Source organism: Glossina fuscipes, unplaced genomic scaffold, assembly GCF_014805625.2.
Source record: "Glossina fuscipes isolate IAEA_lab_2018 unplaced genomic scaffold, Yale_Gfus_2 1, whole genome shotgun sequence".
In the NCBI taxonomy this organism is placed as follows: Eukaryota; Metazoa; Arthropoda; class Insecta; order Diptera; family Glossinidae; genus Glossina; species Glossina fuscipes.
The window spans coordinates 15,501,520-15,528,825 of record NW_023998415.1 but is presented as its reverse complement, the minus strand read 5'-3'; the positions used below and the strand labels follow the sequence as shown (position 1 = coordinate 15,528,825).

Genomic DNA, 27,306 nt, shown 5'->3' with positions numbered 1-27,306 from the left:
ATTGCGATTGTGACCATTTTCTGACATACATGTTGGAAATAAGTTATAAATTTTTATTGCTCGTTATCAATCAAGTCAAATTTCGAAGAATCCAATATATTTGCGAGATCAAAGCATGTCGAATAGCGGGCGAGCAACAATGATGATGTGATGGCAATTTGACGCTTCTCGCTCTAGATCTCATCTACATTTCCTTTGAATGCCTAGCATAAGCATTTCCAAGCTTAAGAAATTCTCGAGCTTATTTATAATAATTGAACAATCGCTTGATTTTTCCTAGTAACAACAAAAACAAAGCATTTCTCAGAGGTGTGCCGAGTTTGTGGCTTTTATCGAAATAAAATCATAAAACGTGTGGCGTCATCTTGAGCAACAATCCAGTCAACAATGCCCAATGTAACATCTCAGATATAAAGGGCAAAAGTTGAAACCAATTTTGCCAATCTGCAAAGTACAAATGTTCTGACAGTCGAAACTTTAGCTCTATATGTTAGGTTAAATGAAGGCGCTAATCTAACCCTACCTGTTATCTTTTCATTCCCGATAGATTTAAAATGAAAAAGAAAAAAAAAAAAAAAAAAAAAGGAAACCTAAGAGAAAATGTGATCGATTCTGTGTACATCTCCAGCCGAACTCTATTAAAGTTGAATGTTTGTCATGAAAGACGCTTTCACAAAATATGCTGCCATAGATGGTTTGGGATTTTTGCATAAATTTTCAAACTTACAAATTCTTGTATAAATATCAAGGGATTTTAGAGAAGGCGAGAATATCTTTATTAAGGGTAAATAAATTAAACTCAAAAGTATCTCCTTTGCCTTCTCTTCTCTTCTTTTTCGTTCTCGTTTTCCTTTTTTTTTTTTTTTTTTTTTTTTGTTTTGATTTACTTTTCATTTATATTTATTCATATGTTGGGAACAAATGAATGACTTCGTTTCCAGTTGATGGGATCCTCGTTTTTAATTTTTTTTTTTTTTTTTTATTCTTTATTCGTAAAATTTTAAAATATTTACGAGTACTTCTAAATACATATTATGGGTGGCGCAACATGTTTACAGTGAAAATTTATGGTTGTTTGTTTGTGTTTCCATCGGTTTAACGTTAAACTAACCGGACATATCTCGTTTTTATTCGACTCTTTTACGAAACTTGATATCTATCAACAACGAAACGAGCCATACGTATGACTAGGTTTTTATAAAATTACTTGAGCTCCAAAAGTGGATAAACGGATAAACGGGTATGGTTTTGTAAATATCTTCAGCTTAAGCTATAAATGTTTTACAGTGGCTTTAACGCTGGCATTCAGGCATTCTGACCGTCGCAAATATTTTAATAAATTTAATCTATTCTTGTACTTGTTAAGTGCAAATAGCATCTAAAAAATGAAATGAAAAATAAAAAAAATAAAAAAACAACTAACATCCAACCATATTGCACTTGTTCTCATTTGCTTGCACACATACCTATGTCGTCTGCCTATACAGTGTTTTATTTAAACTGTTTGTGTGCATCTATGTCGGCATCTATATGTGTCTAAACTTATAACTACCATACTATATATGCCGCACGTATTGAAATTCATTACCCACCCATTCGTATTCGTTTACATATACATATATATATATATATATACATATATATATATATATATATATATATATATATATATATATATGAATATATATATACACTCAGTCACGCACACAATCGCTTGCACGCACGTATAATCTTTCTCTTTCTCTTTCTCTCTCTCTCTCTCTATCACACACACACACACACACACACACACACACACACACACACGCACACACACACACGCACAATTAACATATACATACATACATACATACATACATACATATGTACATGTACACACTTACACTATGGTATTCTATTTCCTGTTGTTGTGATATTTTAGTTTATGATGCTCCTCCTTTGGTCTACGTAGCCCCTGCTTCTGATTTCTATTCTGTCGTGTTTTTTGCTGCCCTGGTCGCTTATGCTTTTTATTATTATATTGTTATGTAGAGTGAGATATTTCTTTTTGCATTTCTTGTTGTTGTTGTTGTTGTTGTTGATATTTTAGAGACCCTTGCTTAATCATTCCTTTCGTTATTTTGCCTTTATTTTCAAATGCTTTTTTAGCTTTACTAAACCGGTTTTTTGTCAATGCTACGTTTGTTTTCAATGGTAGCGGATATGGTATAATGTCTGGTTGAGTTTCATCCTCTAAAACTGATGACGACCACTGTCGTTGTCGCCATTCATTTTGCCACTTTTGGTGATGTTGCCATTGACGATGTTGTTGACGTTGACGTTGTTGTTGTTGTTTTTGTTTTTGTTTCTGTTGATAACTTTTATAGTTGTGGTGGTTCTTGTTAATGCCAGTAATTTTCCTTTCCTCATAGCCGTTCTCATTGTTGCCATAGTTATTGGCGTAGACATCATATGGTTTGTTGACTAAATGCTGTAGCTGCTGGTATTCTCCTTGTGACAGCTGCTGTTCATTATCATCATTGGTGTTGTCGAAATTTTCATTGTAGTCATTATTGTAATTTTGTTTATTTATGTTGTTAATTGTTTGATGGTTGGTAGTGGTATTAGCCGCAACATTGTTGTGACAATTTTTCTGAATGAAAAAAAATAAAAAAAATATTAAATAAATCTTTAATCACATATAGTTTGTTTTTATTAAGTTTATCAATACATTTTTTTTTTTTTTTAATTTACCAGCAATATTATTATTATTTTGTAATTGATAGAAAACACGGTCATCACTTTACAGTATGCTTTCTCTACTGCTAGAAACGGCTCAAAAGTAAATAGCTGCCTATCTCAGCAAACCGAATATTTTTCGAAATATTTCCAATGGTTTCGACGGCAAACATTAAGAAAGTCATTCTGAATTGATGTGATGGGTATAATAAAACGCGGGACGGTGTCAAGTCTCTCTGGACGTTGCATACATCCGTATAAACTTAATACACCCTTGTTTTGAAAATGGTATGGTGGGTATGAAAAAAAATGCTCAGTGCTTTTAGAAATACTTTAACAACGTCCCAGTAATGTGTTAATTATACATGAATAGTGAAGAACGGTTGTGCATTGTTGTACGAAATTCGCTGAAATATGGTAGCAAAGCTGAGAACTCAATACGATACGGAAATCAAAAGTGACGGAACGTCATGGGAATTCGAGTTATCGCCATGAATTGTGAGTCGAATAAAAACGTTAGACATCTACAAACGTATATAAAACAGACGGTATTTTTGATATGTTTACTCGTCTACGCTTAAAAGTTCTCTTAATGGTTGTACTTAACTAGGTAGCGTTGAAGATGGAGGAGCTGAAGGCAATTCAACGATGGATAGATGGACGCCAGACGACTTACTTTTTGATGAACAGATATGCTACAGAAAATGACTAACAAACGGTCACCGGAGAGAGATGGGGCATTAATGTGGTAAATACTTTTCTTAGTAATTTTTTATTTTGCTTCTATTCTTTCTGTTTTTGCAATTAGTTAAGCTAAATCGTGATAAGCTTTAGTAACTTTAACCCTCTGACGTCACAAGTCAGACTATTTTGCAATTTTACGTAAACGTATACGTCATTCTTGACATTTCGTCAAGATGACAACGACTAGTTTAAAGAAGAATTTACGCGTTTAACAAAAACACTTCATATTACATATTCCGTCGACAACGTGCCCGAAATCGCCGATAGTTGATTACGAAGGTTAATATGAGCTCCATCAAAATAGATTTTATCCATATCGCAAAATTTGTTCAAATGCTTCATCCATGCAATTATCCAAATTTGTCTAGAATTTCGGGCATACATATGTATGTATGTATGCATGCATTTACGTATATACATATATTCCCAACGCTTGAAGAGGAATGCTCGCATCGTAAGCCATCTTTTGCAACTTTAGACCACTTTTCTAAACATTATTGTTCTTGTGCTTTTTCCACTTATCACTAAAGTAGGAAAAGTGGATATATATATATATATATATATATATATATATATATGTATATATACAGCCATTTCTATACTTTCATAAGTATAATGTCTATGGTAAACTTTTTGACAGACGTGTTGACGACCTAAGATATTGACTTCAGAGTCGTCAGAGGTGTCGGAAGTTATTGCACACATATTGTTGTTGAAAATGCACCAAATGTATGATGTAACCCAGGCCCAAAAGGATGTTTAATCAATTGTAACTTTGTGTGGACATGGCCGATTCGTCACACTTTCGAACCTAAATAGAGCAGAGTTTGTCCTAAAGTAAATGTGGGAATTTTCAACCGTCAACAACACACACCTCGCAAACATACAGACCGGCAAACATGGCTTAACCAATTCAGAATATATATGTATTATAGGGTCTCTGAAGTTTCCTTTTGGGTGTTGCAAGCATTATGACTAAATGAGTATATCCTTCATCGTGCAGTGTTAAATACAGAAAGAAAAAATGTGTTTTTGCTAATCAGTCATTCACTACAGTAAATATAATGATACGCAGCACTGGTCAAAATTCCGACAAATAAGGTCTTACGGGTACTCTTGCAGCATCTGTGTGAAATGAGGAAAAAATTTTCCATGTCTGCACAATGTTAGAAAGTAAAGCAATTTGATCTTTTCCATACTTTTTTATACTCTTCATCATAATGAGGTACAAGTGCATATTAAGTTGGCGCGTGTGTATACAGCACTCAGAAGAATTTCAGATAGACTTCGCCTTTTACTCCACCGACCGATTAATTCAGTATCACTTTTTCCATCGATCTAAGCAAATCTGTCCGTCGGTCCGTCTTGTTTTCTTATATTCAACCTAAAAGTCTCATAGCTCATGATATATTTTGAGGAAGTTAAGAACACCTAAGAACACGTTTTGGGCCAAGACCTAATGCTATAGAAAATGATTTCAATCGGATCATTTTTTCGGCCACGTCCCATATAACACCGTACTTTGAAAGGCCAAAGTAAAGTTGTGTAGAGTATCTAGCGGCGGGCCCGTGCCCCATTCCAGTGTTTTTACTTGTTTTAAGATAAATTTAGTGGGCTATAGAGATTCGGCTCTTAAAATCTACACCAAATTCGAGAAATATTATATAGATAGCGCGCCTTTTTCTGCATTTTATTAGCAGACTGCAGAAAATTTTTACATAATTTCTTAAATTCCCGTTTTTTTTTTTGAAAATTTTGAAAATATTGAAGAAAGTGTTTATGCAAGTGATATGCAAATTTTCAGTTCACCTTTGCTTTAATAATCAATGATTGCCTTTCTACACGAAGGCTGTAATTAAACTCGAATAGAGTTTAAAAATTTCTATTTTACCAAATGATTCAATAGTTTATGCTCAATCTACGGTAAATCAATGCTTGGGATTTGTTTGGGTCTGCAACATGTAAAGTTGGACGTACACAACAGGAAACAACTATCATTTTGCAACAATCGCGTAGTAGCAGGGAAAGAACATTGGTCTTTTGGTCAAACGTTCTGTAGCGGTGGTGGTGGTATTGGTGGTGGCGGTGATAAAACCTTTACTATATAAATGACTGAGTGAAAGCAATAAAATAACGTCGTTGTTGCAAGGAAATGCAATATCGTTGGTTATAATTTTGTATTGCATTTGTTACGAGACCTTAACTGAAATACAATGAAGTAAAAATTTGTATATATATATATATATATATATATTTTAAAATTGCAAAAGTCTCTTTGCGAATAAGGAAATTGCAAACCAACAAGACTATGTTTACCTTGAGGCGGATCTTCATTGCATACTCGTTGTATGTAAATGCATAAAAATCGTGTTTATAAGTCAGTTGTGATTATTTTCGCATTTCGCAATATCATTACAGCCGTCATTGTGGTTCGATACACATGGTATATTGCGGCGAATTCACAAAAAAAAAAAAAAAAAAAAAAAAAACCATCTTTTTATTATTTAAGTGCAAAATGAAATGAATTTAATGGCATTTCTTTCAAGAACCAGTCAATGCAACAATCATTCTTTCTTCCAGTTATAAAATTTAATATCTACTTGTTTGCTTCCTTATGTTGGAGAAGAATATTAAGAAATTGTTGCATGATAAATCGAAAACATATAGAAAATGGAGCAAGTCTCTTTGAATGCTCACATAAAGAAAAGAAAGAAAGAAAAGAAAGAAAGAAAAGAGCATAGAGAAGCCAAGAAGCAACGTTTGATTATTTTTCATAAGCACTCAATTCCAGGTCATTTAGATATTACCCTGACATCGGCGGAAAATACGTGCACAATTAAAGAGGTAAAAATTTAATGTTAAACGCCATTAACGCTTTTGACTTTAAAGAAGTATCTATTATCCGCTTTTTAATTCATTAAAATAAAAGCTTATTTAAAAAAGATTTTTTTTTTTTTTCTTTTTTATATAATTTATTTTAAGCTTTAAAGTTTTAAAAATATTCTACAAAATTATTTCTACATAATAGCAGTCAATATATTTGTTTTTAATTCAATCGTTTCTTTACCCCAAAACTGAGCATTTAAATGCAGGAAAGAATTTTCATTTCTTAATGCCTCTTATGTATATTTTAAAGTTTCGAATAAGTAAAAAGAAAAGCATACATCATCAGTTGACAACCGCGAATTTAATAAGAGAGGACGGAATAAATATTATTGTTTTATTTGATCAAGTAAGCGAATAGTACTGTCATGCTCTTCTTCTACTTCCTTCCGGTTAATGCAAGCGAAACCACCAGACATAGCATCATATTTCAAGAGAAAAAAAAATGATTCATCAAATAAGTTATGTTCAATTTTTTAAGTCTTTATAATAGGACTAAAAAAAATATTCATTCCATAAACTACTGCACTACTATACCCAATATCGGCAATATCGGCACTATGCGTTTAAAGTTTTATCGAAAGTGTCTGAATTAAATCTCAAATCTTTTTTTTATGGCTCTTAGTTCTATCATCTTGAGTTATGATGTTATGAGTTATGTCTTCATGTAATACATTATTTTATACTCATCACCGAAAGATGCGTATAACATATATATATATATATACGTTGTCAAAACGTTTACAACTGTCAGAAGGAAACTTCAGAGAACCCAAAAAGTATATACCTTCTTGATCAGCATCAATTTCTGAATCGATTTAAGCATGTCCGACTGTCCGCCTGCGTAACGAGTGTTGTAAACACACTCCGGGCCGAAATTATCGAATTGAAATTTGTTTAAAACATTCCAAGTTCTTGCACGAGAAATGGGCCATTTAGGTCGAAGGACAAGCCGACAGCACAGACAGAACGTAAAGTGAGAACATCTTTGTTTTTCAATAGGAATAATAGATTGGTTTTGTACTCATTACCCATAAGCCTCAGCAGATAAATTGACGAAAATTAAGCGTACATGCTAGGAGTGATGCTTCAGTCGCCGTACAAAAATGGCACGCCTACCCAACCCTGTAGTGTATTAAAATTTAATATTTTTGCGATACTCTTATTAAGCGCAGAGCAAGCTTCAAAGCCCCCCATAAAGTATATACGATAAGTTTCAAATTTAAAATCCACCTAAAAATGGCCGTCTGTTCGTCAATCCGTCTCTTCGTTATTATATATATATATATACATATACATATTGTTATAGTATTTGTGGTAAATTTTCTCCCATTAGCGTAACTCAAGACATCGCTTACAAATTCGATATAGAAAAAATCAGCCGCGCCCACCCATTGCTATAGAATATGCAAATCTTCTTCTTTTCGTTTTGTTTTGTTTTGCATTTTGTAGCATAACGCTGATGAGTATGAAAGATTCATTCACAACCGAATATAATTTTCTTATTTATTATATTACATTTTCCGGTTCCAGGAGTGCGCAACCTTTTTCATCAAAGGTTTCATTTTAATTTTCATATCATGGCGAGGGCCAGAGAGCAAGTTGAATGGATTAACAAAATGATAAAAATTAAAATTTGTAATGAATATTTATCTTATTATTACGTCACGCAATGAATACAGTGAACCTATTAAGCAAACTTCAGTGTAATGGGGTTAATAAATTGGCAATGTTCGTTATTTGTGATTCGCTAGTAGCGACTCGAACAACTGCTTCTAAGTTTAAGCCGACCGTTGTCCATACCTGTTCTATAACTGTGCGTACGCCCTGTGATACGCCTACAAAATTCGTAAATGAAATTCTTTTATGTTTATACATTATGCCCAATATTCCATAGAAGATTATTCGCTGAAATTTTATTTAACAAAATTACGAAATTAAATATAGAAAATTCTTAGTAGTTGCAACAGCAAGAGCTTAATTACCGCAACTACAGATTTCCATATAGACTATGGTGAGCTTGATGAGCGCGTAATGGTACTTGTTCGAGTAATTCTTTTCTTTTTTTTTTTTCTTGAAGGCTACAAGTCAACATTTTGTTTAGTTATTAGCAGCTGCGTATCATAAGCACTCATAACAGAATGTATAATACAAGTCTTGGATTGCGTGTTACTTAACCAAAGCGTTAAATAATTTAAATCCCAGATCTGTAATGGCATAAGGAAGATGAGGAAAAACTAATAGAGACACGAATATGATAATTTTCATTAAAATGTTTATTGGGTCACTCGCATAAAGCAATGCAGTTCATAGTTAGCCCAATACCGCGGTAGGTGCCTAAAGACTCTACGCGGGTCCATAAAGCCAAGCTTACTCAGGTAGGTAGAAGTGTCTAATTTTCTGTCCTTGACAAGCTTAATCACGCAAGTCTTAGCAAGAGCCAGTTTTCTTTTCTCTAAAGAATTTAGGCTGATTATGAAATATGTCCTTGAGAATGTACTGCTTGTCCTTTAAATTACTTATTTACTTGTTGGCTTGCTTGCTTTTAATAATCGTATCATTTTGAAAAGTCTTACTCACGTCATACTTGCTCTCTGTTCTTTTGTTTAATCGCTCTTTTACATATTCACTTATCTGCTTACGCTATTTCCGTTCTACGATTTTTTCCATATAGAAATACGTTGATCGATATATATATTTTTTTTCTATTCGATTGCGATTAGATACCTACATATATATTAGTGATCTCTAGATGGGCGCAGATTGAAATTGATAATGAAATTCCGTATTCCTCGCATCAACTGTTGACATTCCGGCCAAGACAAAAAGTGAAAAAAGGAAAACAATGTATTTTTAAACGAATTACGCTCGCAATTGTACTTCTCCTTTACCCTTATTTTACTTCTCAAATATGTTATTATTACAATTATCCGCTTTAAAAAAAAAAAAAAAAAAAAAAAAAAAAAAAAAAAAAAAAACATGAAACGTGTATTGAATTGTGTTACCTTAACTAAATATTCCGCATTGAGCGAAGAGGTATAACGAAAATTCATCGTAAAACGCACCAATCTTTCTTTACCTATTTTCTTTCCTTTTCTTTTCTGTTCTTTTACTTTCATTCTCAATCTCAATACTCGATTATACTTGAATTGAAGAGCGTTGTCTGCATGCCGGTCTGCTTGTTATGCATATTACTCATGCTTTTCGAGTTTAATGCTTTTTTCAATATTTTTACATTTATTTTTCGTTTTCTTTATTTATTTATTTATTTTTTATTTTTTTTCTTTGCATATGCTTTATATGAAAGCCATAAATAATGAAATGGTGACGGGACGGGGGGTCGAATCATGGACGGCAAATAGAATTCTGTTGAAAAATAATACAAATGTATTATTGAGATTGAAAGACTCGTTGACATGAAGCAATCAAATCGCTAAAGTTATGATGATGGCAGAACAATAAAATGAAATGACAGCAAAGATGTTCGGAGGCGAACGAGAAAGGATAGAAAGATGTGTTTAAAGCCATTGAAATTTTTTAAAAATATATTGAAGCTAAAGCTTTTAGTTTTTTTTTTTTGAAATATGAATCTTTTCATGTCTTGAAAATATTTTAATAAGACTTTTGTTTTTATTTAGTGTTAAAACGATTCTTCACATTACTTGCTTTTCCCTTTGTCTCTGTTCATTTTCATAGAACAATAAGAGCTTCTTTTTTTTCTTTTTTTTTTTTCTTTCTTTTTTTCTTATTTCTTTAATATCATGAAAACTTAATTCACAACAAATGTTGAATCATTCATGAACAATGAACGCAAATCGAAACATATTTTTTGTATGTGTAGATGTGGACGGATTCCTTACTATTGTTATTGCTATTATGTTAACACAATTTTTTTTTTTTTTCATCCTAAGAACTGTTCAGAAATAAATAAATATTTTGAAGATAAACTTAAGTGATAGTTTTTTGCTCATATTATGGCGTATAACACTTACGTTTCCATTGCATTCACATTTCAATATCCATTCGACAGCAATGAATTTATTTTCAATTTGTATTTGATGCGATTGTAAAAATTCCTGATCGATGGGTTCGAGGGAACGGGTGTCCCAAAGCGGTGTGACCGCTGCTTGTGGACCATGCAAAAATCCTTGATGATGTTGCTGTCGTTGTTGCTGTTCAACATAGCTAATTGGATCAATGGCATTCAAAGGACACAGCAATTCCACCTGGCCATCCCACCATGTCATAGTCGTCAACGAACAAAATCCATTTATAGCATAATCGTCATCATCGCCATTACGTCGGGTAGAGCGTAAAAGGTTACATAAATAGAAAAATAAAAGTATGAGCACAAAACAAAAACAAAAAACGATGAAGCCAAGCACAAGTCGATAAAATCGTCTGCTTGAATGGAAACTTATTAAAGTGTGAAATTCAGACATCAATTAAGGTTTCTTTTTTCATTTCTGGTTTTTTCTTGATAAACATAAATTTATTTTCTTTTTTTTTATTTTTATTTATTTTTTTTTTTTAAATGATAAGGTCGTTTTCTACAAGTGACTGACTCAATTGGCTACGACGAATGATGGCAATAATAATAATGATGATAATAATAATAATAATAATAATAATAATGATGACGACAATGACGAAGACGAAGACGTCGAAGTTGATAATGATGTGATGCACTAAATAAATATTCTGGTATGCCTGGTACTTACCTGTATAGTAGTCGATACTGAAGGCACACAACATTTGCGTATATCGTGACAACGTCCGCATAATTTCGGACGATACAATTTCCTTGAGACGCATTTACCTAAACGAACACGCGCCGGTCCCAAGCGTTGCAGGCTGCGGCATTCGTGACCTTTCTGTAATAAATCGCTTTCGCATTATTATTTCTATTATTATATTTTCAAGTCTTTAGTTATTTACCCTTATTTTATGTTGGGGTTTATCATAATTTTCGCCATTTTTATCGTCGCTACTTAAAATTAAATTGTGTAAAATTCTGTGTTTGCTACGCATTTTGCTGTTATTGTTATTATTATTATTATTATTATTTGTTTGAACTTCGCTTCTATTATTCGTGTTAACACATTTACGATTCTCGCATAAACGTAAATTGTTCAATTGACTGCAACCAGCTGTGGTGGTGGTAAAGCGTGTTGATATTCCCAGACCGCACGCGTTGCTACATGGAGTCCACGGACTACTGGAGGAGTTATGGCAGGTGGCATATACTGCCAAAACAACAACAACAAAATAATAATAGTAATAATTTCAAATTATTTCTTAAGAGATTTTTTTTTTGCTTTTTTTTTGCTTTTTTTTTGCCTTTTTCTAGGCATAAAAAAATGGCTGCTCGACAAAATAGAAAGTTTTCATAAAGAATTGGCTTAAGTTGAATTTTTATAATCTTTATAGGACATATTTCGAAAACATATAATATATATGTATATATATAGTTTATTAAATAAAAATTTTTTTAAGGACACAACACACCTAGAACTAAAAAAGAATGATTAAGCTATTTGAAGAAAATTGGCTATAAAAACGCACCTGACATGTACGCTTCGCATCAGCAAATTCGACCAACAATTTATTCGATCAAATTTTTGTCGGCGAAGACAAAGAATGATTTTTTTTTTTTTTTCAAACCATTGATAAAGGTAAGTAAGGAATAGTACGATCAATATCGCGATTGGCGAGACGAAAAGATTTACGATCTACAGCAATATCCGGATTTATATCGTACCAAGCGAGGTGCTACCATTCGGCGAGGTTACCTTAAAATTTAATTATGATTGTTTGACCAGCTATCCAAGAACGTTTTATGAATGACAGAAAATCACGTCGCGTACGCTATTTAATACATTTGCATTTTAAAGGTGACCTACAGTCGGTCAATATTTTTTGACTTAATCGAAATCTTTCACAAAAGCTTTCCAAAAAATCATTTTCAATAAATGATTTGAAAAAATTGTTTTTTTTTTTTTTGAAAGCCACTTTAAAATTTTCTTGACATTTTTTAATTCCTCGTAATCCGATTATGACACATTGTTGATCACAAATTTCATTCTATTCTCAAAATGCGCATTAATTTGCTCATTAAATGCTAATGCAAATTTGTTGCTTATGGGCTTAATGTGTAGGTGGGAAAAAGAAAGAAACTTACCATCGGCTATTGGATTTTCGCATAACCACATTTTGCAACAGTGGCCTGGCACTTCCACTAAGCGGGGCGATCGGCATGATATAGTATCCTCTGGTGCCGGTAACTGTTCTTTCGGGCATAACGACGAGCAAGCGTGGCGACCATTCTATAAAAATGCAAAAAAAAGTGTGAGATTAAAAAATGTTGAAAACTTTTCCCTCTCTTTTTTTTTTTTAATGCAAAATATTCCATTTATGTTAAAATGCAGGGATAGGGATGGAAGGAGATATTCAAGTATAAAAACTAACCAATAAGCTAATGGTAATAAGTTGATCTTATTTAATAATAGTTTAACAATAATTTTTTTTTATCATTTACTTATGTTAAGCAATAATGCACAGACACATTCACTCTTATATGTTTGTTATATATATATAAAATTATACAGGCTTGCTATCCGTATATTCATATGCATTTTTCATGTACATTTATACGTAAGCATATACTGTATAGCTAGCTAGCTGTTCAAGTATTTAAAAGAAAATCATTTGATTTGTATCCGTCTGGTGCGGTTTTCTAGTACGGTCCACACACAAAAGCACAAAAAAGCACAGATACGCACAAACGTGTTTACCAGCCATGTTTATAAGCTATATTTCTTTCAATCCGATGCGGGACGCGCAATGCGAACTGTTGTTACAGCAATTGCCGTTGTTGTTGTTGTTGTTGTTGTTGCTATTCCATCATCAAAATAAAATTGTGGCTCATAAATTGCGCTACAATGATGCTTTAAGGATGTTATAGTGCAATATTTTACCCTCTCGCACAAAGGCGTTCAGAGCTACGCTCATACGTACATGGAAGCTTGCATAAGCAACAATATATATATATGTATATATATATGTATACACCCCCCTCGGTACGTACATATTTTCTTAGAAACTACTTCAAAAGTGGAAGTTGAGTGAATATGTTTCTTTTAAGTGTATGATATATATATATATATATATATATATATATATAGTGTATAGTATGCATATGAGAAACGTTTTATAAATAGAAATGTTAGTAATGTAGATATGTCTGTGAGAGTATATGTGTGCTTCCATTTGCGTGTGTGTGCATGTGGGTAAAAATTGCAGTCTTTTCTTTTTAAATGAATCGTAAATTCTTTTAAAAGACTTTTAATATGTTATTCCCCAGCATGGAGAGATGCAAACACATGCACACATAATAATATAGAAATGTGTTTGTTCATATGTGCAAATAAAATGTTTAATAAGCGTAATATTTTTTAAGGAGCATTTTCTTGTTGCGATAGTTTCTTATGTATTTTTTATAAACGCAAGAACAGTAGCTGACTGACTGCATGAGAAGAAAACACGAAGGGTTTTTAAGTTTAAGTGAAGTTGAAAAAGGTTGATAGTTATCATTTCATGATCTATATTTAGATATAGTAATAAATTTCAGGTGATGGCATATATGATACACAGATCTGTCGTGGGCATATAAGCATCATATGAATGTATACGCATACGTCGTAAGCGAAAAGATCATATATCAAATATATATTCGCTCGTTCTTCGTAAACAGTTTAAGTGATTAAGGGATTCGATAAGACTTCCTTTTAGCATTAAAGTTTTCATTGGATTATAGGTTTGAGAAGAAGGCTTCGTAAGTAATTTTTCTTCATGATTGCAACATTTCATATCGTTGAGTGGATAATAACGATCCGGTGTGCGCGGCACCTTATATTACTTTACTCACTTGTCAACGCACTATTGCAAAGTCATTTATTGTAGCAAAGAAACTTTACACTTGGCGGGGCTGAACCAAGTAGAAATTTACAATTTTCCGATCTGTTCGTGAGAAACAAAAAAATTATTCTAAAGTTGACATCCAATAGGTTAGAAACAAATCGAGCTTACATAGCACAAACTGTTCTGGATAATGAAGTGTAAGTAAAAAAAAGCAGGCGTGGCGTTCGATATCATCGTTTACCCTTTAGACAGATCTTAGCTTGTTTTCACATATTTCATAATGGAATTCCTCCTGCCAAATATTAAGTAACGAAAGCCGCAGCTCTCATTTCTTTTACACTCTTGCCATTGACAGAGCAAGTTGAAAAGGCTACGACTATACATTTACTTGAAAAATGAAAAAATGTGTCATTGCCATTTAAAAAAATATATATACATATTGTTTTTAGCATTAGCTAAAATTTATTTATATATTTTGTGTGTGTGTGTGTATATATATATATATATATATATATATATATATATATATGTGTGTGTGTGCGTGTGTTAAATAAATAATTTCATAACAGACTTAATGGCATTTCATTTGCCATTAACCTGCCCTTCTTTTCCTTGCTATTCTTCTTCATATTTCTCTCTTGCTTCCGTAATATTTAAATACAATTCCTGTATATAACGTCAGCACTCATCCTTCCAAACTGGAATCATCCTTGAGGCTATACAGCAGCTGCCATGATAGTTGAGCTATTGAGCATTTGAAAAAAAAAAGGTGAGATACGCGCAGTTAGGAGAAATCCTAGCTATCAACTAGTTTTACAATTTTCTTGTTTATTATTCATTATTAATATTCATATTAATTAATGTTATTAAAGCAATACGAACGCAAAAGGAATGAATGGTCAAAGATTAAATCGCTTTCTGCTAGAGAAGATCATCATTTACTGATCAAAATACTTATAAAAATATTAAAAGCTTTGGATTCGTTTAAGGTGGATCCCTTTTTTTGTTTATCGTAACTCTTTACTGGGAAGTTGGCGACTACTTCAAAACTAGATTGATTCAAAATATATAAAATGGCCTCACGGTTTCTCCGTCTCTGATAGGGGGAGAGTGCTAGTTTAAGCTGGAGTATAAATTAGGGCCTAAGTAAGAGAGTAAGGTAAAGAGTAGGTTACAGATTAAGCTAGAGCATAAGATAGAGAATAGGTTAGAGAATAAGAATAGATTAAGAATAGGATAGGGATAGAAGAAGAATAGAATAAGGATAGGGTAAGAATAGAATAGGAATAGGGTAAGAGTAGAATAAGAATAGATTAAGAATAGGGTAAGGTAGAATAATTTAGTTAGGATGAGGTAGTCGAGCCTGGACTCTCGAGAGAGTCGGTCGCGAATCGCGAAAGCGACGGCTCGGTCGTCAAGGTGTGACTTTGTGAATTTTGTTAGACTAAGAAAAGATAGTGAATAATGTGCGAATTCGTACAACCGCCCAAGTGTACTACAAATTTCTTGTGTTTCCTGGGCCGCTAAGCTATCCCAGCTCCAGAGAATACAATATATATCAATGAGAGTTATCTATGAGAGTTTTAACACTCGACAATAGATCTTAGGATACATGTTATTAATTAGTATTTCCTTTATATTTCCCTATATTATGTGGTTGCCCTTAACTCATTATGTTAAATTATACTTAGTAGCCTCAATTCTTTACCGGCTGCTGTAAAAATTGCTAGGTTGGTAAGGCTAGGTTTGCAATCTTTATCATACTCCTAGTGCGCAATTTGTCTCAATAGAAATTTGGTTTGTTTGTCTGTCTATGCTAATCGAAATGGTCTTTCAAGTGCTTGTATGATGAATTTTAAAATACATTTGCAATTTTTCAACACTTTACTTATTAAAAAAGAAAAAACAAAGGCCTCCAATTGTGGGTGACATGCTAATAATTTTCTTATCATCTAAACGAAATGAACATGATAAATCGTACGGATTTAGGCAACGAATAAAATCGTTAGGAATATAAATCACTTCCCTAAAGAATGTATGTAGCACAGTCCTGGATAAGCCTATGAATGCTCTCGTTAAGCTACACGCAACTGTCTAGATGACCGCATTAAAGCGAATACAAGATAGTCTCTTGCAGCTTTTAACAAATATAGATCTATGCTAGAGCACGTCATATGCGGGAAGCTTTACTTTTCCGATTTAATTCAGAGGATAGTGTTGCTAAATTTTTGCGTGTGGTGAACAGTGGATAGGTTACGATATCCATAACCTAAATAACTGTGATGCCTAGTAGGCGAACTATCTCTGGGCAAAAAATGAGCGTGAAATGTCAAAGGCCATCATATGGTGAGTTCTTGATATGAAGGAACTCTGCTTTTTATGGTGAAACTCGTTCTCGATATGTTTGCAGCTCGGACCTGGGACGCCATATCAACCAACGCGATTCTTTGACGATGAACTTAGATTACAATTGACGATTTATTGTTTGCTGGAACGGTTGTTCGATTCTTATGACGATAGCTAAAAATTGATTCTTTTGGGGATGACCTTAAAAGACGGGACGATTTTTCGAGATGCAATTCGAAAACTGTCTGAGATTTGGGAAAAAATAGTGGCCAGCGATGCACAATACTTTTGGTTAATCTGCTCCTTCACTTTGCTCTCAATTAAATTTATTTTCTATTAACCTAAATGATTCCTCCAATAATCAAGAATGATATGATAGGATGACTGTGGGCCAAGCAAAATTTTAAACAATTTAAAAATTTAGTTTTCCATCACAGCCGTATTGCCAAATTTTAACTACAATTTTTGAATAAGAACTTTTAGTTCTAGATCTTCAATAATATTAAATTTTTGTCGATTCCATGATCAATTTTTGCGTGGTATGTTAAAAAAAAAAAAAGAAAGAATTTTAATCGATGCCATCGCGCTGATGCGATGCGGTGTGAACACCTTAACAGAGCTATGTTAAATAGAAAGGATTGAGATATCGTTGCACATGGAAGCCTACTCCATCTAAATTAGAGAAAAAGTTCAAATTTTACCCGTAGCAACTATTGTTTGACAATTTTATGAAATTTGCTACGTTAGCAGTGAACGGTTATGGAAAAATAGCCAAATTTGAGTCTGTAACGCGATTAAACTAGAAAATGTCGCCTGCATTCATCGACGTCACGTGACTCTGCATCAAAATGCATTTCAAATAAACTAAAAAAGTTCAAACTTTGTTTTCGAGAACTATTTTTAATAATATGTCCTTAGCATAAAACTTGCCAAAGTTGAAAAACTTGTTAAAGTTAATAGTGCCGAAAACCACAATTTGAACTTGTATGGAATTATTTTTCATATCGATTCTTGAGGTGTCCAGGGAAATTGTTTTTCATTTTCTAATTTGGGCTGGGCTAGGCTTTCAACTCAAACTACGCGTTAATCCTATTACTATTTAACGGATCTCTGCTGTGAGATTTACAGGGCTCGGTTAAGCGAATTGGTAAGTGTCTCTGCTAATTAAATTTGAATTTATCGTCACATCCTTGAATTTTTTATATTTTATGATGAAAATTGATAAGTGGTAATATGTTGGCCGTGAAAATGTGACACACAAATGAAATGTAGATCATGTAGATTTGATTTGTTGGATCATCGCCCATAAAAATTATGGAAACATGGTATATTTCCAAGTAAGGTAAGCTGTTTCCCCACTATAATGTTTTTAATTTAAAATAAACTTTAATTTCAACAAATATTCCTTCTTATGATTCATACAAACTGTATAGCGTTTTGCACGTTTATGTGAAGCGAAAATAAATTAATAGACACCTAGCCTTGTGTGTACGTATAGGAATGTGGGAGAGTACTCCTACTAGTCGTATTGTATGTCGCCAACATTTAATAGTCGTGCAACTTGATCTTGAATATCGAATGACATTGACGAGAACTTATGTCAAAGTCGATTTTGTCATAGATGCAGTTTATACTTGAACGACGGATTATAATAAGTTTTATTAATTTTTTTTTATTTATGTTTTTTTTAATTCCTCAGTGCATGACGGGATCTCTCGGAGTTATTCAGGTTAAATATAAACATTTAGTGTTCATCAGGCAAAAGCAGGTCAATCCCTGTTGAACAGATACACACTTCAAACACATATCAAATCCTTTATGCATTCTTCGCTAAGAGTTTTGAAAATGACGTGTGCTTTCCTAGTTTTAATCTATATCTTGCTTCGCACGTGAACGTGTTTTTGTAATGCTATTAAGTGTGTGTTGTGTGTGTGTGTGTGTTTGTGAAAAAAATGTAATGAAATACTAGTTTTGAAAAAATGTAAAGAGAAATAAATCTGTCGTTAATCCTAATTGAAAAACGGGCAAAAAAAAAAAAAAACTCTCCCATGCCGAATAGAAAGGGAAAGTAGTTAACCGAATTTGTTAAACGATTGTAAAACTTTATTAACATTATGTTCTTACCTAATTCCTATTTTTAATTACTTAACGTAAACGTTTATATAGTTCTATGTAAGACAAATTCTTGTTCGCGAGTCTTCTTCGCGCTAACTCTTCTACGTTTGGACAAAATGCATGCAACAAAAATTAATTAAAAAATTAAACTAAAGTTTATGTAAAAAATTCAAATCTACCTACGACTTAAATATTATAATATATATCGGACAATCCGAAGCATGTTAAATAAAGTCCTGAAGTTCATATAGAAATAATGGATTTCTTTTTCCCCAAACTAATATAAGGTAGTTATTGTCTAAAATCAATTTTTTTTTTTTTTTTTTGTTTTTGCAAATTGACAGTTTGGGTGGATTTACTTTCGTTATACAGTCTGAGACGCGTATAATAATAATTATTATTCCTGTGTGTGTTGAAGAGAACGCAAAAAAATTCCCTTCATCCATCATTCCACGCTCCGAATATCTTAAATAGGTGGTGCTGGTATACGATGCATCGAAAATCCCATAATATTTATGCACACGTTGTTAGCCGAGGTAAACAGCGAGAACGACAGTTGGTTGCGACCTTGTGTTAGTTAATGCCGCTATTGACACACTGCAATACTTTGCAGAGAGGAACAACCTTGGCTACAAACTTTTTACTTTCAATTCCGATTAGATAAGCATGCGTCTAAATGAAATTCATGGGCTTCGAATTAATCGATTAATAATTCCCAAGGCTAAGTCAAAAAAAAAAATATTTTATTGCATTTCTGCATCAACGTAATCTACTATAATGAGCGCAAGGCTTTCTATAAATTGTTTTTTTTTTTTTTTTTTTTAAAATAGTTTGTTAAGCCCTTAAAATTCGCTTCCAAGTCAATAGAATAGGGGGGTACAATGTGAATTTCAAAACAAGCATACTTGCCCTCAAATTGGGAGACAATACTTTTCTTCTACTGTAGGTAAACGCGGTACGTCTCTGACTTCCTTAGATGTTTCTTGTTAGCTTCACTTTTCGACTGCGAAGGATAATTTTTTATAGGACATCGACTAGTGTCCTTCTCCTTTTTTCTCTTTTTTTTGAAAATCTGCACACACAGACTGATTGTTGTTTTCCACAAAGAATGACTGTCTTAACACTTTTCAAGTTAATCGTGTTTTCGATTTAAAAGCCAATATTTAATTAGAATTTAAAGAAAAATTAATTTTTTCCCTTTGAAATGAGGTGAAGTGAAGTAAAGTATCATCGAAATTTCTGTCACGCGTAAACGAATGGTCGAAATTGCAGGGTGTGCTGCAAAGCATCGTATGATATCTCGGACTCTTAAAAAATGATATGCAGTTTGCATGAGCAAAGGGCTTTAAAGGTTCATTCGTCTGTTTTCATCAAAACAATTTATGTAAATAAAAAAGAAGATTTGGCATATGCTGCTGCCAGTGGCCAAATGGATTGATGGGTAGTGACCGAACATGCATTGGCAAAAGAGACCGTAGTATCGATTGAGTTGGGAATAAATTTTTGACTTGAAAACGCCTAGCAAAAATCCAAAAACAGGCGTCCCTTGTAAAACCCGGTTTCGTTGATTTTTGCTTCTACTTTTATTTTATCATTCATAAGAGGAGTTTTAACCCATTTTGACAAAAAAAAAACAAAAGAAAAGATTAGTGGAAATTTTTGATGAAAATTAATTTTATGATCGTCATCTTTATTTTTTATACAATTTTTATTTGTATATTTCATCAAAATTTCTTCAATGAAAACTTGAAGTTAACTTGGATTTTCATTTATATACACCTTTGGAAGGAAATTCATTGTCTTTGTAAAACTTTACATTTCAAGATTTGGCTGTGCTACAGCACGGTGCGTAGTATACTGAGTTACATAATTTCAGGGTAACATATAACAGAATTTCGACACAATACGAATAAACTTTGTATATAACACGGTACACACTGTTTTAATTTATATTATATCAGAGCTTAAATTTTTTTATTTCATGCGATATTTTAATTTTAAAAAGGTTTCGTTAAACACAGTTTCGATATAACACGGTATGAATGAATCGTGCAAAGCGGGAAAAGACTACAGGCCATCTGGTTCGCATAGGATCGTCTAATTTTAAGTTTCTCAACATTTTAATGGTGAAAACAATGCCGCGAGGAAAGTGAAAAAAATCACAAGGCGAGCCGAGCTTTCAAATGAAATTCTAGTTAGTGGTATAGGTGAAACAGTTACTCAATTCATTCTTTTTTTTAATTTATTTATTTTTTTTTTTCTGTTGTTTTTTTTTTTTGGCGTTTATTACTATCACCACACATATAACTTAAGCTATAGTAAAAACTAGTCAACACTAACAACTCTATCCCTTAATATAGCTCTTAAGCGGCATATTTTCTTGATATTATCCGAATAGAAGGAGAAGATTGGTTATTGATATAAATGTGAAGGTAAAGAGTATATGTAAATATGTCATGTACCGACCATGCCATTCGTTTATTTATGATAACACTCGACTAACCCGGGAATTCGGATGGAAATTGCGGAGTTTTACAAATCACAAAAATTTTGTTGTTCTTTTTATAACATCGTAGACGACACATGCACGAATTGATTTCATCGATCGATTGTCTTCGTCTATCTCATTCGGACAATGGCCGACCTTTCTGGCCGATGCCCCAATGCTAGTAACATTTTCCAGTTCTCTATAGTGTCAATTTCTGAGTAAAGGTTACCAATTCAAGCGGAACCGTCATCCCTGCGAACGGATTGGCTTACTAATCAAGTAATTGAAATCCGCTAAAATGTCAATATCTCTAACGAGATGTTTTATTTTGTCTCTCCTTTTAATAAACGCCCTTAAGAGCAAAACTTATGAGAACTTTGAGAAATCTCTCATCTATCTATAGCTGAAATCATGATTTACATTTGATTTTCTTCTCGCTTTTCAGCAAATTTACGCAAAAAAAAAAAAAAAAAAAAACATTAAAGGATTGTGAAAAGCTCCTTTTTGTTTTTGTTTTTTTTATTTTTTTATTTATTTATTTATTTTTTTTTTTTTGTTTAACAATTTACAACTGGTTACTGCTTAACGATTTCCCTTTCTTGGAACGCCTCGCCGTACATACTTAAGAGCATTTATCGATCTCATCGACTTACCTCACAAACACATTGTGTTTTACAATCCAATTTAAATGTTTCGCCGTGAGCATATGTTGTATTTGCAACATTGCAGTTTGCTTTAATATTTGTTGTTATTTTTGTTGTTCACGACGATAGTGACAACGATGTTGTTGTGTTGATTGCATTGTGCCAAAGGAAATCACGGAAGTCAGGTTCACATTAAGCAGCAAGAAAAAAAAAAAAAATAAAAAAGGAAAAGATACAAAAATGAAACATTCAGGATATCATTTAATAGAAATAAAACAGTTTACAGAAATTTACTTTTTCTTCTTTTATTTTCTCTTTTCATCTACGTGAATAGTTGCTTATATTGCCTTGCCTTGCCTTAACTTGCCTTAACTTGCCTTGTACACAGAAATAACCAAAAAAAAAAAAAAAAAAAAAAAAAAAAAAATTGTCAATTTGATTGGGAGTATAACTGATTCACGTAATGAAATTGAATCGCATGTTTTTCTCTTCTCTTCGTTTCATCTGGCTGCACGACTATAGTTAAGCAATAGCGTATATACGTGTGTGTATAAAACAAATCAAGTTTTGTTTGTTATAAAACACTATTAAAACACTAATGCTGTACATACTTGCATAGTGTAGTTACCAATGATTTGAATTGACACCTGATTGAACATTCAGCACAGAGAAAAGCCTCGAAGCGATTCGCTTTTTGTCTCTCGTTCATTTCATTCATCTCTCTATACAGCTATGCACATATATATATATATATATATATGTATATTCCTTTTTGTATCTTAAATCTTTTATTCAATTAAATTTCTAGAAATCCATGTTATATCTTAATTATTTTTGTTGTAATTTATATTTTTATACCTGCATCCCACGGGAAACGATTACATTAACGATACAATAAACAGTAATTGGTTTCACGAACTTTTTAGTGCACTAATGTAATTCTTAATCGGGTATATAATGTAGATAAAATCGATTTGTCGATATATAAATAATTTTTGGCTACTCCTCTGCAATGGTAACAATCGTAACGATTTTCTTTAACATGAATTTTAAAAAGTTTTAAAAATCCCATCCGCCAAATTGTTTATTGATTTGTGATTTCGTTTCTAGGAAGAGAAATTGCAATATTTGTTGATGCATATTTTATGCTAACGAAGTTTATCTATTTAGCTTCAGCATAATTAAAAAGAACTTCTACTTAACAATGATCGAGAAGTTGTCGCGATAAGCAGGTGTCGCGATCGAACAGGTAACAGTTCTGATAACATAATGCTACTAAAACGCCATAGGCATAAAGCCCTTATAGATCTATCTTTAATTTGTAAATTGAAAGGAACTTTCCCAACGCAATTTTTTTTTTAAAGGGCATATGAGATAAACAAGGCCCACAGAACACGTTTCAGACGATATTTGAACGAGAGCTGCACAAGTGTTTCGTTGAACTAATGTTCAACGTTACGCTTGTTTTATTTTCCGTGCAGAAATCACATGACTCGATGTTCGGCTTTCGTGCTAAATAGCGTAATATTTAACCTAAGTAGATCTTAACTAATTTAGCCCGGTTCTTAAAAGCCAGCCATACACATCGGTGACATTATACACTTAACTATTAAATTTTTCCGGCTGATTTGCCTAATAAATAGCGTCGTATATTTTTTATATCTATATACATCTGTATATAATTTATATATATATATATATATATATATATATATATATACAAATATATATATTGTATTTACTCATTGTCATTTCGCTGGTGTACTGACGAACTTCATCTGACGCGGATGATAAGAAAAATCAACGTTAATTATAACCTGCACATCGTTGGAGAGGATATCCATCAATCAAGGATGCTAAGGATGGGAGTCGCATTTTTCTCGCATTACTTAATTTGCCTGCAATGACCTTCTAAACAGTGCTTCTACATTAACCGATATAGAAAATATAGTTTACACTTATTATAAACAGATTCGACGCATAAAGCTGAATATAATCGGCGGATCATTAGACACGATATTGATCAAGAGTTCATAGTAGGCGAGTTACATTTTTTCGCATTTTCGGATTTCGCCAAGTAGTCGCCAATTACGCTTTCACCTTTTCATTCTTATATTTGACGTAGTCGAAAAACTTATTCTCATTTCAATTGATTTTTCCAATTTTAAGTAATTAACTTAAATTTAGATTTTATTTTAATGTATTTTTTGAGAAAAATCCACGATGATTGTATTTGAACTATATATTTTTATTGAAATCCTTCCAGGACTCCCTTTAACAGAATTTCCTTGAACGATTTATTGGAATTCTGTCATTGTAGGTTAATGCGTTAGTTACTTAAATTTAAATTAAACTTTAAATCCTTGAAAAAATTAAATATGTGAGTTAAAAAAAAAAAACAGAAATTCGGTCGCTTCCTTGCTTAATTTAATCTCAATTCTATTTATTTAATTATCAATTAAATGTTCAAACTTAATCATGCGTAATTAGAGTAACTTGAGTTTGCTTACCTAAGGCTTATACATTTCAATCAATCAAGCGTAAAGAGGATTCTTTCTCTCTCTCTCTCTCTCACACACACACACACACACACACATATATATATATATATATATATATATATTATAAATGACTGTTAAGAAAATAAAAAAAATACCCTTCAAGTGCCTTATTATTCATATCTATTACTGTTTTTGTTCAATAATATGTTTATCTTTCGGTTTTCCAACTAAATCATCTTACGACTATGCTTTGAGCACCAGATTTAATTTGGAATTTTATCGTTTGCACCCCTCATCACAGGCTACGTTGAATTAACTTAAATCGATTAATAGACTGAAATTGAGCATAGCAATCTGTCCGTTCTTACACTTACGCTTACAGTGAATATGATTTCAATGATTTCGTCAAAACACAGGCGCTTGCATTGAATGCAAAAGTAATAAGTTCTTGATATTCCCACATACATAAAGGTGGTGGTGGTGGTGGGGTTTGTTTGCCTAAAGCATATAACAAATAATGAAAAATTAAAAAAATCAAGAGAAAGAAAAAATATATATCGATAATTGAAAGAGTAAGCAAGTTTTACTTCTTGTTGGATGCCTTTACCGTTTGATCAAAATGATATACATATCTTGGGTAACATTTCTATACGATCTTTGCAATTTTGCGCCCACTTAAACTGTTTCTTGAATATGGGGAAAAGTAAGCGAAAATATAGTCGCGCTACGAAATGGATCAACAAGACGGCACAAAAGTAGTGAGCTGTATATCTGGATCTCAAGGCGATTTCATTGAAATTGCGATTTATTCTCTTTCTTGATAAAAAAATCACTGAAATCCATCATCTGTACTGTAATCGCTTTACTTTACTGCTTATGTGTCACTACTTGTGAATGTTATCACCACTAAATTAGCAGTGCGGTGATGGATCATGCATTTTAACAAAGCCATTTAAATTTAAATTAATGAAAAAAATAAAAAAATAAAAATAAAATAAGCAAACAACAAAGTAATTGTTCGATTTAAGCCCATTATAATTTATTTATTGCGTAATAAAGTCTAACTAAAATTTCTTGTAAATGGAATATAATGTGCCTTGCATTGTCTGCATTGTTCGTATAAAGAATAGCGTATGAGTCTTTTGTGCGTGAAACTGATAAACACAAAATTTATTTGCAGATCAAAGCGTTTTAATTGCAAAAAATAATACGAAAGTGCATAAAGTGTATACGAGCGACGGAAATACTTGAGTTACTCCTCCAAATGTATTAATTGAAATTAATTGACTTGCAACGAATGGCCTCTCGGATTGAAAGTTGAACTTCAATTTAAAATTTCACATATGCCGAGAAATTTTGTTTTTATTTGCTGTCATTGTAAAGAGAACAAATAAAAAAAGCGAAAAAAAAAAAAACGAGCGCCACTAACATTCATTTGCTTTTTACACTTTTTTTAAAGCTTAATTCTACCGTGGGCGTTTACATAAGCGTTATAGAGATTCATGAATATTTCAATAAATTCCCCCTCACTTGTAATAGAAAAAAAAAAAGAAGAGAAATCAAAAAAAAACAAAAAAAAAAAAAATTCTGTAAAATTTAATTAAAGGATGCTCCAGTTTAAGGGAATGATAAATAAATAAAAAATTATTGATAATAAAAATTCATTGCAAATATTTATTTACATTCGAAGAGCACAATAATAACTTATGTCATTGAATAATTGAAGGCAAACAGCGCATTTTGTTTATTCATTTTCAACAATCTATAATAGAATTAATAAAAGTATTATTTTTAATGAAAACAAAAAGACGCATATGGGCACAAGCCCTTTAATTCGTCAAATTTCTAACAATGTACGAGACTTAATTGCAATATATAGCGAACATCCATTCACTCAATAAATTAGATGCTTACATGTATTTTGATTAGCCTTCACTTGGAACACAACTTTATCGAGAAAAATTTTGCTTCAATAGATGTTAATCATGTTCTCTGGCAAGAGATGGCGATACGGTGTCGAAAGAACTTATATTGATTTGACAGCGATCGAATCATCGCCTCATCGCCTTATCGCACTTCTTCAAGTTGCATGCAAACCTACATGCCAGCCATTCGATGCTGCATCGAACTGGACAAGTGGCGCCATATCTGGTGAATACATTGTATAGTGTAGTAGAATTTCCGATTCAAGCTGCATTTCTTGGCTACGTACTCTTGGCAACTTTTGCAATAAGCGGCCAAAATAGCATCTCAATCAATTCTTATGGTAACTATTTCTCCTCCTCTTGGATGGTTCTCACCAGTTTTTCCGTTGAATCGTTGAAACTAAAGCCCAAGAATTGGGATATAATGGAGCCGCATCACTATAAATTCGCAAAAGTATTTCATAGGCTTCGCCGGCAGATTTTTTCAAATTAAACGACAATAGCAATGAATATCGAAAATACAATATTGAGCGTTCCATTACCGATTGGCGTCTCTATATCCCGAATAACTGAAGTGAAATGAACTGTTGTTTCATGTAGACAATGTAACCGTTCTGGATAAAGATACAGCATCATTTTCACCAAAGGAAATCGCTTATCGTAATATATGCAAGCACCTATTACTTTATATTGCATCATAAATTATTGTATTGTCTTTGGTGACAGTTTGCAGGTAATCGTACAAAAGCAAAATCATATTCTTTCTCGTTTAGAAATTTTATTAAATGTATATATAAGACTTTAAAATCTACTTCAAAATACATACATATATGTGTCTGACATCGCAAGTTCTATCCTAAATACATTACAGTATTTGGTTCAACTTGCGAACCTATTTGTCCTGTTAGTTGGAAATAATAATCTCTTAGGTACTTTGGCCCAGATCGTTGATAGACTATTCCTACTTTTAAAAACTAGTCTATGAATCTGTATGACCTGTACCTCTATGTCCCTACGAATTC

General features: G+C 32.5%; 1 protein-coding gene across 6 annotated transcripts in view; it reads right to left on the bottom strand.

Annotated features, from left to right (window-relative positions):
• Positions 1 to 1,888: 1,888 nt before the first annotated feature.
• The window catches only part of LOC119645005 (myb-like protein AA), a 104,852-nt gene continuing 79,434 nt past the window's right edge, over positions 1,889 to 27,306 (bottom strand). For 4 of the 6 annotated variants that reach the window (XM_038044755.1, XM_038044754.1, XM_038044757.1 and 1 more), the window contains 6 exons: positions 21,868 to 21,947; positions 12,527 to 12,671; positions 11,284 to 11,591; positions 11,067 to 11,219; positions 10,338 to 10,571; positions 1,890 to 2,632 (listed from right to left, as the gene is read on the bottom strand). In XM_038044755.1, coding sequence (XP_037900683.1) covers positions 2,024 to 2,632; positions 10,338 to 10,571; positions 11,067 to 11,219; positions 11,284 to 11,591; positions 12,527 to 12,671; positions 21,868 to 21,947 — 1,529 coding nt within the window. In that variant the 3' untranslated portion in view covers positions 1,890 to 2,023. Of the gene's footprint in view, positions 2,633 to 10,337; positions 10,572 to 11,066; positions 11,220 to 11,283; positions 11,592 to 12,526; positions 12,672 to 21,867; positions 21,948 to 27,306 lie in introns of all 6 variants that reach the window. The other 2 variants (XM_038044759.1, XM_038044758.1) reach the window with 1 other exon arrangement.